The sequence below is a fragment of the Lissotriton helveticus genome, chromosome 3_2 (genome assembly GCF_964261635.1).
Source record: "Lissotriton helveticus chromosome 3_2, aLisHel1.1, whole genome shotgun sequence".
NCBI lineage: Eukaryota > Metazoa > Chordata > Amphibia > Caudata > Salamandridae > Lissotriton > Lissotriton helveticus.
In genome coordinates, this window is record NC_136062.1 from 467,404,508 (window position 1) to 467,418,505 (window position 13,998).

A 13,998-nucleotide genomic window follows, 5' to 3' on the forward strand; every position below is an offset into this window, starting at 1 on the left:
GTGATGTGGCAACGTTAATCCGGACAGCGCCAGACCCATCCGCCTACAAAGGTACTTCCTGCCCGTACAACGTGGCACGCAAAGTTCAAATGCCCCAGAAGAACCTGGACCTCCCGTACCATCACCTTCTGTTTCCCCAACATGTTGTCCACCACTGCCACCATATGCAACTTCTTGTCCTCCGGCAGGTGCGCTTCCATGGCCACGGAGTCGAGCTCTAATCCTAGAAATGACAGTACCGTACTGGGACCCTGCGTCTTCTCTGGCACCAGGGGCACCAGGTAGCCCATGAGTTCCGTAAAACCATCCAGCTGCTGCTGGCAGTCTGCCATACCAGGCCATCCCACCAAGAATAAGTCATCCAGGTAGTGTGTCACCATCTCATTGCCTGTGTGCCAGAAAAAAGCCCACTGCAGAAATGAACTGAAGCGTTCAAATAACGAGCATGATATCGAACACCCCATGGGCAACGCCTTGTCCATGAATATGTCCCCATCAAACTGGATCCCCAACCGCTGGTGATCCTCCGGAAGTACCGGTAGCAACCTGAATGCCCACTTAATGTCGCATTTTGCCATGAGGGCACCCGCCCCCACTGACGCCTCCAGCCTCTGCGCCACATCCACGGAAGAGTAAGAGACCGAGGACAGCTCCACTGATATATAATCGTTCACTGACGTTCCCTCCGGCCACGACAGGTGTTGAATCAGGGGAAATTGCCCCGGCTCCTTCTTCGGCACCACGCCGATAGGAGAGATAATCAAATCCCGAATGGGCGCCTCCCGAAAGGGGCCTGCCATCCACCCCTCCTACACTTCCTTGAACAACTTCCCCCACACCACCACTTTGTGCACGTTAACTGATTTCAGACCACCTGGCAATCCTCGGGTCTTCATATCCCAGTCGGAAACCCTCCCGGAACTTCCGACGCAACACACCTGAGTTGTCGGCCCGCGGATACGACGCTAGGAGTGTCTCCATCCTGCCCTGCTTAACTGGCGTATGAGCCTTTTCCCAGAGCTCCCACCCCCACTTTTCCGCCCTACCCCCAGTCTGCACCCCTGATGCCGTGGGCTGCTGCCCCTGATTCCCGCCCCCAACTCCCCAGCATTGCACCCCCGGGTGTCGTTTCCCGCACTTGGAGCACTCATGCCGGAACCAGCAGTACTGTCTGCCACACACGTCCTTGTTGTAGTCCCAACAAGCTCCAACATTGGTGTGTGTGACACCCACTCCCTGCCCCGCCCCACCCCACATGTGGGGCGGGCCAGAAAGGGGCGAGGCGTGAGCGGTAAGCCGCTTGCCGTATAGATCGTTTTACCGAACTTCGCCCCCCCCCATCGTCTGCTGATACAAGTCAGCATCGATCTCCCCTCACTTTGCCTTCGGATCTGCCGCCAAGCGTGCCTGAAACTCCTTATCATAATACGACCACGCATAGACCCCATATGTGACCTGTGCCCACCGGATCACGTCCATATATTTAAACAGTGCAACCGCCCGCTCCGGGTACTTGTCGCAGTACACGCTGGTGAATATCAAAAACCCTGCCGACCAGTTTTCTATGGTCAGAGGAACCTTAGGCCGCTTGGCCAACTCCTGCTCCTCTTCTTTCGGCCCCTCCTTCGCCATCAGTTCACAGTGTAGGAGTTTTAGAATATCCACATAGTCCCCTTTCCAAATCTTCTCCTTGGTAGCCAGGGACAGGTGCGCCCCCAGCAGTTTTGTGATGTCCATATAGGGCAGCTTGCGCACCGGGAGATCATGACTCTTCTTCCCTTCAGTGCCCCCCTTGCTCCCCCTGTCCTTCTTAATGTCCCCGTTCCCGCCGACGCCTGCCCCATCCGGGCCCACCTCTGTGTCCCTCAAGTACCGCCCCTTATTAGGACGCACCCCTTCGTCCCCTCCCTTCGCATCTGTCCCCACCGACACTGTACCCCGTCGGACCCCTTCTGCCCCCTCATCTGCAACTGTCCCCACCGACACGGAAACTGTCGGGCCCCTCCCGACCCGCTCCCCGCTCTGCAACTTAGGCTGGCGTCCGCACCGGATCCCGCCACCTAACCAGTTGAGCAAAGGGGGGCGTCATTCTCTCCGCTCCACACCACCGGGTCTGCAAAACACTAGCGACAACATTACTTCTCTCCCCACTTTCCCTTCCCTACCCCCTCTCCTCCCTAATTTCCCCCTCCTCTGTGCTATCTTCATCATAATCCAGCTGGGACCTCTCCTCCTCCAGATCCCCACCTGTAACCTCTTCCATGGGCTTCAGCCGGCTGAGATCTGCCCCTTCCCTACAAGCGCGCAGCAATTTTCCTAAGTCCACACTATCCCTCTTCCTCTCCTCTTGCTCCTCTCCAGGGTCTCGATCAGTACTGACGGACCTCCGCCCCCGTCCCCCAGCAGCCATTACGACCCTTCGGGGTGGGGCTGGCAGGGACCTACCGCCCCACCTCCCCATCGTCTGGTCCCTCGTGGGAGCGCGACCGCCCGCACCTGGCAGAGCCGGCCCATCCCCTCCATGGAGTGGAGCCGCATGCTGCTCTCCCGAGCACCTAGCTATACCTTCCTGTCGGGAGAAAGAAGTGGAGTCCAGCATGCCGGGGTTAAAAAGTCTACCCACTTTGCCTAAACTCCCCGCCACCGTCCACGCCCTCCGCACCCATCCCACCCCCGATGAATGACCCCCCGCCACGAGGGAGTATCCCACCAAGCCTACAGATCCCCCCACAGCCCTCCGGCCCCGCCTCCATCCCCCCAGCTGTCCCCCTCCTCCTCCCCTTCGCTCCAGCCCAGCTCCTCCAACTTCTGGCGCACTGAAACTCCTCCCCCTCCCTCAAGAGCCCTGCACCCTACCCCTGTCCCAGACCCCCCATCCTCCTGGCCGCCCCAGCCCTCCCCCACCCCCCTGGGCCTGGACACCGCAGCATGCGCCAACCCGGGCCCCGCGCTCTGCCAAACCGAGGCCACCCACCTCCCCCCTTCTGCCAAAAACCCCCCTAACTCCCCTCGCGCCCTACCCCCTGTGAGCAGCCTCCTGCCCTCCCGGGGACTGCGGCCTGCTCGCCCCTCCCAGAATACCCACTGCACCGGCTGCACCCTCCCCAGCCCATCGCGCTCCTGCCCCCTCCTCTGCCTCACTCTCTGAGCTGTCAATGAGCAGGCGAGACGCCTCCCCATCGCTCTCCCGTACACAGGCCTCCCCCACCATTTACTCCTAATCTCGCGGCATCTCCGGCCCCCTCAGGCCCCGCACCCCCTCCACACACCGCCCCTACCTTCCTGCACCAGTGCGCCCGCCTGATCCTCAGCCAGCAGGCCCCCACCAACCCCCGACATTATTTAATAGTACACACTTTGAAAATGAAAATACTTTAAATATCTTTTTTTTCTAATTTTCAATGCCACCTTAAAGCCAGAAATCACTGGCGGCAATACTGAGGTGTAAATGACACAATTTACCTCCCCCCTCCTTCTCAATTTCACACAGCCACTGCTGACACGCGGCCACGGCTCGCGCTTTCCCCCACCCTCCAACAGCGCCTCCCATTCCCCATACCCAGCCGCTGCTTAACCCGAGGTGCCGCTACAGCAAGCACCGCCGCCGCGGCGTTGCTTGTCGCGCGACGGCCTCACCTTAATGCCAGGCGGCAAGATGTTGGTGCGGCCTGCAGCCTCCAGAAGTCGAAGAGCCTCGACAAGCAAAAAACGCCGCACACCGCTCCACAGCACCAGGTAAACCACCGCTCGCCACAAGCCCACAGCTAAACCAGGAGCCCAAGGCACAGCTAAAACCCAAGCAATAGGCCTACCAACAAAAAGAGAAAACCCCCAGGACATCTAGACCAGCTGCTGGGTCACTACCACCAAAATGGTGTGTAGTGCCCTAAAATGGCTGGTTAAATAGCCTTGCAGCCCAAAAGTAGACCAAAGACAGCCCACCCAGCCCAATACCAGCCCAGGAAGCCCAACCAGCCCAACTGAGGTGCTGGCTGCCCTCTTCTCCCCCCCCGCAAGGCCCAAAATCCCCGAAGGGGGGCAGGCCTCCCGCTGGTCGGTCGCCCCCCCAAAGCCCTATAAGGACTGATCTACATTCATCCTCACACCACATCCATCACTCAGACTCATTACCTCCAGAGCCTGCCTGTGGATGGGTAAGAGCACAGGGCACACTAAGGACAGATCCTACATTCAGCATCACCCCAGGTACGGCTCCATCAGATAGACTCATTACCTCCAGCTCCTGCTGTAGATGCGTAAGTGCTGAGGGCACCCTGATGACTGATCCTACATTCAGCATCACACCAGATAAGCCTCAATTAGATAGTCTAATTTCCTCCAGATTCTGTCTGCGCATGAGTAAGAGCACAGGGCAAACTAAGGAATGTTCATACTATCAGCATCACACCAGACACAGCTCCATCAGATAGACTCATTACCTCCAGACTCTGCCAGAGGATGGGTAAGAGCATATAACACCCTAAGGACTGATCCTACATTCCGTATCCCACCAGAGAGGGTTCTTTCAGATAGACTCATTACCTCCAGACCCTACCTGGGGATGGATAAGAGCACAGGCCACTCTAAGGTCTGATCCTAAATTCAGCATCACACCAGGTCCGTCTCCATTACATAGACTCATTACCTCTAGAACTTGCCTGTGGATGGGTAAGATCAAAGGATGCACTAAGGTCTGTTCTTACTTGCAGTGTCACAGCAGACAGGGCTCAATCTAATACACTCATTATCTCCAGATTCTGCCTGTGGATTAGTAAGAGCACATGTTACACAACGGACTGATCCTTAGTTCAGCATCACACCAGACTGTGCTCAATCCTAGAGACTCAGGGACTTATTTACAAGCCTGTTGTGCCATCGGTACATCCTCTTTTCCCATTTTAAAATTGATGCGCTTATGGCGCAAGGAGCTTTTAAATACACCCCTCAGTGTTAACAGCAATGTTCCCTGATTGTAAAAGAACAAGACAAATTAACATGCATGATCTGTAGCTCACACATGGTAGCTACAGATGTTAGATCATGGTAGATCACTATATCCCTATACAACATAGTTGAGCTGCTTAGAATGGAGCAAAAAGTAGTGGTGTGAAAATATTAAAATTCACAAGTGTAGTTTGGCGACTTTGGAGAAAGTTTCCTACAGAGATGAAAGGCAGTTGTGGTTCAGCTTTATGTCGTATTATGTTTCCGCTAAAGCTAAATGTAAAGTAGGACGGCTAGCTTCAGGGAATCCCTTTACCCCTCGGTTACATAGAGCTGCTGTTCCCAAATGAGTGATACCACTAAACTGAAATCTTCAGATAGGTAAACCAGAAGTGTAGTCCTCTCACTGGTGACCTAGCTCCTTCCATACTCCATAAAATCCAGCAGAATCAGCTCTCAATTTGGGAGTGATTTTCAATTTCAATGTACCTTTTATTTTTCACATTTCAAAACTGATATCCACTAGATATTCTATGTTTAAAGTACTCCAGGAGATTGGTATTCTTCTACCTATTGACTGCTAGAAGATCTTGGTTCAGTCATTGATATTAAGTTAACCGGATATTTGTAACTTGGTGTAAACCGATCTTCCTGCGCTTCTGATCTACAAATGTAAACTTTTACAAAATGCAGCAATACAATTGATTCACAATGCATTTAAACAAGACTATATATTGATATGAATATCTTCAAGTTATAGATGTGTAGTTTAGAATAATATGCCTATTCTCTATATCGTTTTAGGTAAATCTAAAACACAACTTGATAACTTGGTGCAACACCCTAAATGAGCAATGACCTTGCATCAGCTGAAAGCCCTCATTGAACTGCTGACTACCACTTAGAGATTTTGTTGCCCCAGGAAATAACCATCCATGTTCTGTGACCTCTCATTGAGGTATCCCCAGGTTTGTGTTGTCTATGTGTAAGTCTCTTCATGGGTCCCGGACTGCCTATGATGACCCTCTTTGGTTTGCGGACTCAGAGTGCAAGACCCAACATGCATTGCAGACATTAATTGATAGCCCTTCCATGGGCTGTGGCTTCTCAGTGGAAGATGCTCTTCCTTGGGGATGGAGCACTCATTAAAGGGCTGTCCATGGTCTGTGTAGTCGTAGTGATAGATCCTTTACTCAGTTATAACCCTCAATGACTGGACACTATCATTGGGAGATGAACTTCCATGAGCAATAGAATTTAAGTGAAAGACTTTCCATGGGCAGTGGACTCTTGATGAAAGACTTTCCAGTTTCCATGGGCGGAGGACTCTCAGTGAAAGACTTTCTATGGGCAGAGGACTCTCAGTGAAAGACTTTCTATGGGCAGAGGACTCTCAGTGAAAGACTTTCTATGGGCAGTGGACTCTCAGTGCTCAGTGAGACATTTTGTAGGTTTTGTGGACTCAGTGGTGGAACATCCATGGAATTTCACGTCTCTGTGAGAAATTATACCAAATGGCCTTTGACCTCTTAGTGACAGTATACCATAAGGGTCCTTGGACACTGTGTGATAAATCTGCAGTTCCATGCATCCCCACCTACTGTTTTAGGTTCTAAATGCTGGGCACCACTGGACTATAAATAGCTTAGAGGTTCTGATGGCTGCATCCTGTATACTTTGTTCAATCCCTAGTGTTCTGTATTGGCTGGATTCTGTATGCTATGTTCTATCCCTAGAGGTTCTGATAACAGGTTCCTTTAACACTTTGTGCAATCCCTGGTGTTGTGATGTAGCTACCACCACTGGTCTGTCTACTGTTCCTCTCTATCTTGTAGCATGGAGTGTATTTCTGCCAGTGAACCGCATGTTCCTCAAATATAATCAGCACCAGATGTGTTTCACTTGCTGAAGCTGTAACTCCCTAGTTGAAAACCATCCTGGACAGTTCTGAGGGTGGTCACTGAGGTCTCGATATGATGCTTTTCTTACAGTTGTTTTTAATGAACTGTTAAGAGTTTAATAAGGTTTCTGGGACAGTCAGTAGTTACTGTGCGGTATCAGTGGTTGGTGCGTACTGTGCCACATGATTTACCACTGGTATCCCAGGGCCACAGGTTCCATTGCACCACAACTGAATTACTACTTGTTGTACTTGTGACTCCTTAAGAGCAGCAAGACTGAGTAGCCAAGGGTTACTCCAGGAGGTGGTTGATGGTTTGGAACTCACAGTACAATAAAAGCAATTGCACACAATTATCTACAAATCCAGTAAAAATGCTATTTTGTGAATTTTGAATGGGATTGGGAATTGTATTTACAGAAAAGAAAACAAGGGAGTTAACACAGTGAACACTTAAACACAGACGTCTTGTCATGTGGCCTAAATACAACATAATGCAATACCCTAGCATGCTTGTAGTACGTTAGTGCAGTTGGAGTCCTTGCAAAATGTTATTCTATAAGGGGATGTTATGCTGGTCTCTGCTATGGCCAGCAATGGGTCTTCAGTCTTTCAATATAGTTGTGTTTTTAATTATTTTGTTCAGTGGAACAAAGGTACCAAAGTGTTACAGTGTACCAGCCTGACCTAGATATGTTTGATGTTTGACTGGCCAGGTCTCTCTATGCGATGCCCATTACAACACAAGGCAGGAGGGGGTCTCGGGGCCTTTTGCTGGACAAAAAATGTTGGAGCTAGCAGGAAAGAGATTTACTGTATATTCTAGTTCCACCCATATATCCATGAGGTCCAAATGCACAGATTCCAGAGGCAGAAACAAGTACACAAAATATAAGGACATCTGGAGGGACCCATCATTTTAGGACAGCACTCTCAATGCATATGCTTTCTCAGCTGCACAACAAACATGTAACATACCACACACAACTAGAACACTGACTGCGTTGCAATATGGATCCCAGTTATGGGGGACTGAACAGAATTAACCGTGGCCAGCTGGTAGATCTGTGATCCCCAGGCAGACCATACTCAAAGATTCAATTCAATTCATGACATTTATAGAGTGCACAGCTACCCCCAGTGAGGTGTCCCAGGGCTAGCAAAAAGTTTACAAAAGTGAGGAGAGAACTGTAAGATTACAAAACCGTAAGAGAGGTATCGAACAGGAAGGGTTTGAGATTAATTCTAAAGACCGATTCTGACGGGCTACAGCACAGACTGATGTGGAGTGGAGTCTACTGGGAGACAATATCACAGGATAGGCCAGAAATAAATCAGACTGGTGCAGGGTGAAACAGCTTTTAATTGCATACAAGGTCTTTCATTACAACCCGGCCTGCACATTGTCACTGTCCTAGAATCCCTCCTCCCTTGCAGTTAAAGACAGTTGGAGGGTAGACACACAGGCCGATGCCTTGTATGAGGTAATATTGTAATATTCTTTCTCTGAAGGTGCTATTGCAGTGATTTATGGATCTCCCTGGTCCATCTTCTCCCGCAGGTGCTGGTCGACCGTCGGGAAGACAGGGGGAGGTCAGCAGGTATCTCTCTCTCAGGGATGTGTGTGGAAAGGGACCATCCAGCATGAGCTGAACCACGCCCTGGGCTTCTACCACGAGCAAAGCCGCAGCGACCGTGACAACTATGTGACCATCATGACGGAGAACGTCTCGCCTGGTCAGTGACACCCCTGGGCATCGCGTACTACGGAGAAGCAAAACTGAGTACAACTCAGATTCCTGATGGGCTCACCTGGCAATGATTTAGACACCTGATTGGTTCAGCTTAGGTTTGATCACAGATACCCACCAGCACACCCTTTCTACCAATCTGACCCTTGGTTACGGTGATCAATATTTGTTACAGTCATAAGCAGCCTGGTGTCTTTTTCACAAAAGTTACATCTGCTGAGGTCATCAACTGGAACAGAGTTTCATTAGAAACCATTGTTCCTTGCCTACATAAAAATGTTTGGCACAGGATAAATTGTGACTCATGCTTAAAATGCATTTTCCTGAAATCCATAATGAGGATCAGTTACTGCTAATTGCAGTGCCCTGCTTTAGAGACAAGGGGTCCAGATTTACACAGAAATGTTAATGTTAAGTTGCTGTGCTGCATTGTGTGAATGTAATACCAAGATGTGGCACTGTTCTGCTCTCTCCCAGAGCTGGAGGCAGACTTTAGGCAGACATGTGCCAACACAGAGACCCTTGCGCCATAGCACTAGAGTGTCTGCATTGTTGGAACTATAGTGTTTGTGCTGAAAATGGTCCCTTGCAATACAAAACTATGCTTTAAGACTTTTCCCACTTTGCACGTGTGCTGTACAATGCAGCACACATGCCTAGTAAAGACTCTGCATCACCCATTGAATGGCCCTTTGATGCAAAGTAATGCAAGACAGCGCAAAGCATACCTTTTTGTTACTTTGGATTACAATTCAATGCAAATCACGATTTGAGTTGGATTGTAAATACCATCTGAACACTTTGTTCAGAGTTTGCATTAGAAAAGTCGCATAAGCCTGATGCAAAGCATGTGTTGATATTTGGGCCCAGGGCTGGATGAGATGTACAGCACCTTGAGCACCACTCTTTCTCACTACACTATCTCACATGCAAATAATGGTGTTTCTTTTCACAATTGTGTTAGCCTCCTATTTCGTGGCATCTCAAAAATCCTCTTCTGTATTCCCAAAATTCTGAATGAAAACCTCCCCTCTCCCTTTCATTCGAATGCATGTCTCCTCCCTCTGAGCACAGCCTACTTCAACGCACAAGAATGTTTGCTTAATCTCCATAATTACTTCTAATGTAGTCATTTTATTCCATATTTTCAGATAAATCACCTCTGTTTTGAAAGTCATTCCTGCAAACTAATAATACCTAATCTCCTCTTTCATGTATTAATCCCACAAATCATCTATTGAACCTCACATACCACCTCCATTTCCGAAATGATCACCACTAACTCCTAATAGTTTTCAATTCCTCAAAGAAACTGGAGTAAATGCATGGAAGGGTTTTCCTGAGAGCAGAAGACTAATCCCAATAACCAACAACCACTGGATTAACCACTAAACCTTGGGTGCCCGGAGCAGTGTGCTCCCTGGCATAAAGTGCTGCAGTGCCTTGTCCAGCGTAGTAAGCGCCATATAAATTCAACTACGATACGATACAATACTATACAATGTAAGGTGAAGGCTGCACCCTGGAGATTATCAAGGGGGCTGGATCACTTTATGAGGCAAAAAAGTTTCATAAGGAAAAACACATGATGATTTTCCCTTCAAAAACACAACAGTGAGTTATCTTTAAACCTGGCTGAAACTCTAGTGCATCCCTGATAGATGTATGTAGACACTGGTGTTTATTTAGCGTGATTCTTGCTCAGGAGCAAGATGGTGCCCTTTATTAAATGGGGTTAAAATTTTGAATTTGACAACTTCATATCACATACTAAAGTCATTAAGTGATTTACCTCAAATTACGTGCTTTTCGTTCTTGTGCCGAGGACCAGATATGAACCTCCTCCCCCATGTTTTAAATTCGACCACCCTAGCCATTAGACTACTTCTAACCCCTGCGATGACACACAGGAACACTGCCCCCTAGGGAGCTGGGATCTTCACTCTATTGAATTGTGCCCATCACTATCTCATCTTAACTCTCTTCTCATCTTAACAGGAAACATCGGCAACTTTAACAAAGAGAACACCAACAACCTTGGCCTGGAGTACGACTACTCCTCCGTGATGCATTATGGGATGTAAGTCTCCTATGCTCAGCTAAGACATTTAATGTTTAAAACTCTCATTAAAGGCTTTTTCATATAGACAGTGACCCTGATTTTGATTTTGTCTGACAAGGTTCTCCTTTGCAAACATGACGGATTTCCCTCTCCGCCAAACCCTAGGACCACCCGCTTATTTAAAGATGGGCGGACCCTAAGTATCCCGTTGATGAAGTACTTTCTCTGACAGCCCAATGGAGTAGCGGCCATCTGAGGAATGGCATTACAATGCCTGTCCTATTTAGGGTGGACGGTGTAATACCTTTCTTTTTTCCTGTCCCTCTCCGTCAGGAAAAACCTAGCATTGAAGGACAGGAAAAAACTAATAATGACCCCCATAACCTAGGTGAAAACATTTAGTAATTGAAAGGAATGTGATAACAGGTAGTAGTGGTTTTGTAGATCACACTGAGTGCAAAAATTGTTAGAAACTATCAAAATGTATCTGGTAGGTGCTATATTGGTACAATAGCAGCCTACTACCGTGGATGCTTCAGGCACATTAGGACAAGTACCTTTGTGTGAATATAAAAAACTGTAGAACCAAAGCACTCACAGAGTATCCAAAAAAGAACAATATGAAGTCTACACAATAATTTGTATTCACATAACTGTTGACCGATTGATTCACCTATGAATGGTAATATATACTTACATACATTCACACTCTGCTTTTAATTTTGGCACCATGGTGACCGTCTGAATAAAGGTTTATTAGGCACCATGCTAGTCAATTTTATCTCACCACTTTCTCTATAGCACATATGCTTTGTACACTGCAACTTTCTTCACCTCCCACAGTCCTTTATGCACTACTACCCAGTTTTCCACCACTGGTGTACCATATACTAGCTGTCGTACTCACATTCCTCTCAAGGTGAGACACCTAGTGGATAACAGGCTGGTGTTTCTTAAACCCAGATGATGAAGTTCCGCCAATGGGTGGGCTGATGGGTTCACTTCACCTCTGCTTTGCTCTTTCACTCTTACAGTCTATACCTTTATTCTTTGAGTACACGTTAGACATTCAAGGCCACTACAGACCTTAGCACCCCTTATGTGTTTTCATGATTCTAAATTTAAGACAAAAGCCAGATGGTTGTAGACCGTATATCTGTATTAGAACCAGGAGAAACAATATGTTCAAAAGGCATACACTGTTTGTCAACAAAGAAATTCATAAATGTTGTTACATTTCAGTGTCAAATTATTAGGAAGGACGAAACAATTTATTATGCCCTTCAGTAGTTGTAATAGAAATCGTTAAATTCTTACATTATATAAAATTAAAAATGATCCAGGTAATCAGTATAAATGTGTGATATACTCAGAATGTACAGATCTAACACTCCACCTGTGTTCTGAGGCTCCAATTGTGTACCTTACTCCAGGCACATATATACTCATGCTTGGATTATTTTTAGTTTTAAATAATGTATGAATTGAGCGATTTCTAGTACTACTACGCAAGGGCATAATCAATGGGCTACTTCCATCCTAGTAATTTGATACTAAAATGTGACAACATTTAGAATGTCTTTTTTGATAGTGTGTGCCTTTCGAACATATATATTGAAAATTACTGTATTTGTATATACATGTTTACAGCCTTGAAGTAGTCACCTTGTGATGAAACACGTGTCGGCTGTTTCTCCTGGGTCTAATACAATTATACGGTCTACATTCATCTGGCTATTGTCTTCATTTTAGAATCAACAGTAATGTGAATATGAATTATTGCGAAGACTTGAACCTGTTCTTTTTTACCACTTTGTGAGTGCTTTGGTACTACAGTTTTTCAGTAATTGAAAGAAATCACAGTTATGGTGTTTCCTTTTATAGTGAAGAGATGACTGATGGGCTGGTGGTCATGTCTAAATTTAGCAGATGGAGTACCGTTGGGATGGCATAGGTAATGCCCTTTGCCACCCCCTAATCCACCATCCTCTAAACCCTTATTCACACCCAATGATTCTGATCACATTTGTTTAGGATTTTTTTTAATCAGCACGCAGATTGCTGGACCTGGGACCTAGAGGGTGGTGTTTAATTCACCTTTGATAGTGAGCTGGGTTCAGGGAGCAAAGCTTGGTGCATATTGGGAGCTCAATATGTGAAGAAGACCACCAGAGTAGTGTTGACTCTGTCTGTTAGAAGGGAAGAGGAGCAATGGAAGAATGTGGAATGGTGATGAAAATGAGAAATGGCTGTGCCAGTGAATATGTTCCTACAGAGTGGAATGTTCATGGATGAGGAAGAGTAGTACCATAATGGCTAGGTTGGTGAACATCATTGGTTAGGACTGACTCTCTGTATGTGAAGCTGACCTACAGAATGATGGCTGGGCTGGTAGTGGGCGCCACAGTGTGGAAATGCCGTAGATGAAGTTAAAAAAGTGAAGTGGAGTAATGGCTGTGTCAGTCAACATGTTTTCCCAGAGTGAAATATCTATAGATGAGGAATAGTGCTATCATGTCTGTGTTAGTCATCATGATTGGTTAGTACTGATGGGCTGTATGTGAAGCGGGGTACAGAATGATGGCTGGGCTGGTAGTCGGCGCCACAGTGTGGAAATGCCGTAGATGAAGTTAAAAAAGTGAAGTGGAGTAATGGCTGTGTCAGCCAACATGTTTTCCCAGAGTGAAATATCTATAGATGAGGAATAGTGCTATCATGTCTGTGTTAGTCATCATGATTGGTTAGTACTGATAGGCTGTATGTGAAGCGGGGTACAGAATGATGACTGGGTTGGTGTACATGGGCGCCACAGAGTGGAACTGTCCTGGAAGATAAAAGTAAGAAAGTGAAGTTGAGCTGGGCAGGATCTGCAGTGGGCTCGTTCTTGAAAAGCATTGAGATTGAGTTTAGATACGCAATGTTTTAAGATATGCAATGTTTTAAAATATACAATGTTTTAGGATATGCAATGTTTTAAGATATGCAATGTTTTAAGATATACAATGTTTTAAGAAAATACCAAATATTTGACCCACACCTGTTCCTGCTGTAGACTCAGCTGAACTCGCTGGAGAGTTTTATTAGTGAATAATGAATTAGAATTGCACATAAACAAGGGGCTTTACCTGTGATGTCTTCCTTTCCCCAGGTATGCTTTCAGTAGCACATCTGGACAGCCAACCATCGTCCCCAAACCAAATCCTGATACACCCATTGGACAGAGAGATGGACTTAGCACCCTGGATGTTTCCAAAATCAACACCCTGTACCAGTGTGGTAAGGAGTGCATGCCCCCAGATAGATACAGAAATTTCATATCAGTCACAGCATCTTTCCCCCCC

The 13,998-nt window shown here is 47.1% G+C and overlaps 1 protein-coding gene across 1 annotated transcript in view; it reads left to right on the plus strand.

Moving 5' to 3' along the window:
- Positions 1-13,998, plus strand: part of LOC144826174 (embryonic protein UVS.2-like) — a 102,137-nt gene that overhangs the window by 12,340 nt on the left and 75,799 nt on the right. The window contains exons 4-6 of the mRNA XM_078684569.1: positions 8,406-8,581; positions 10,594-10,675; positions 13,806-13,933. Of these exons, the coding sequence (XP_078540695.1) occupies positions 8,406-8,581; positions 10,594-10,675; positions 13,806-13,933 (386 nt within the window). The remainder of the gene's footprint in view (positions 1-8,405; positions 8,582-10,593; positions 10,676-13,805; positions 13,934-13,998) is intronic.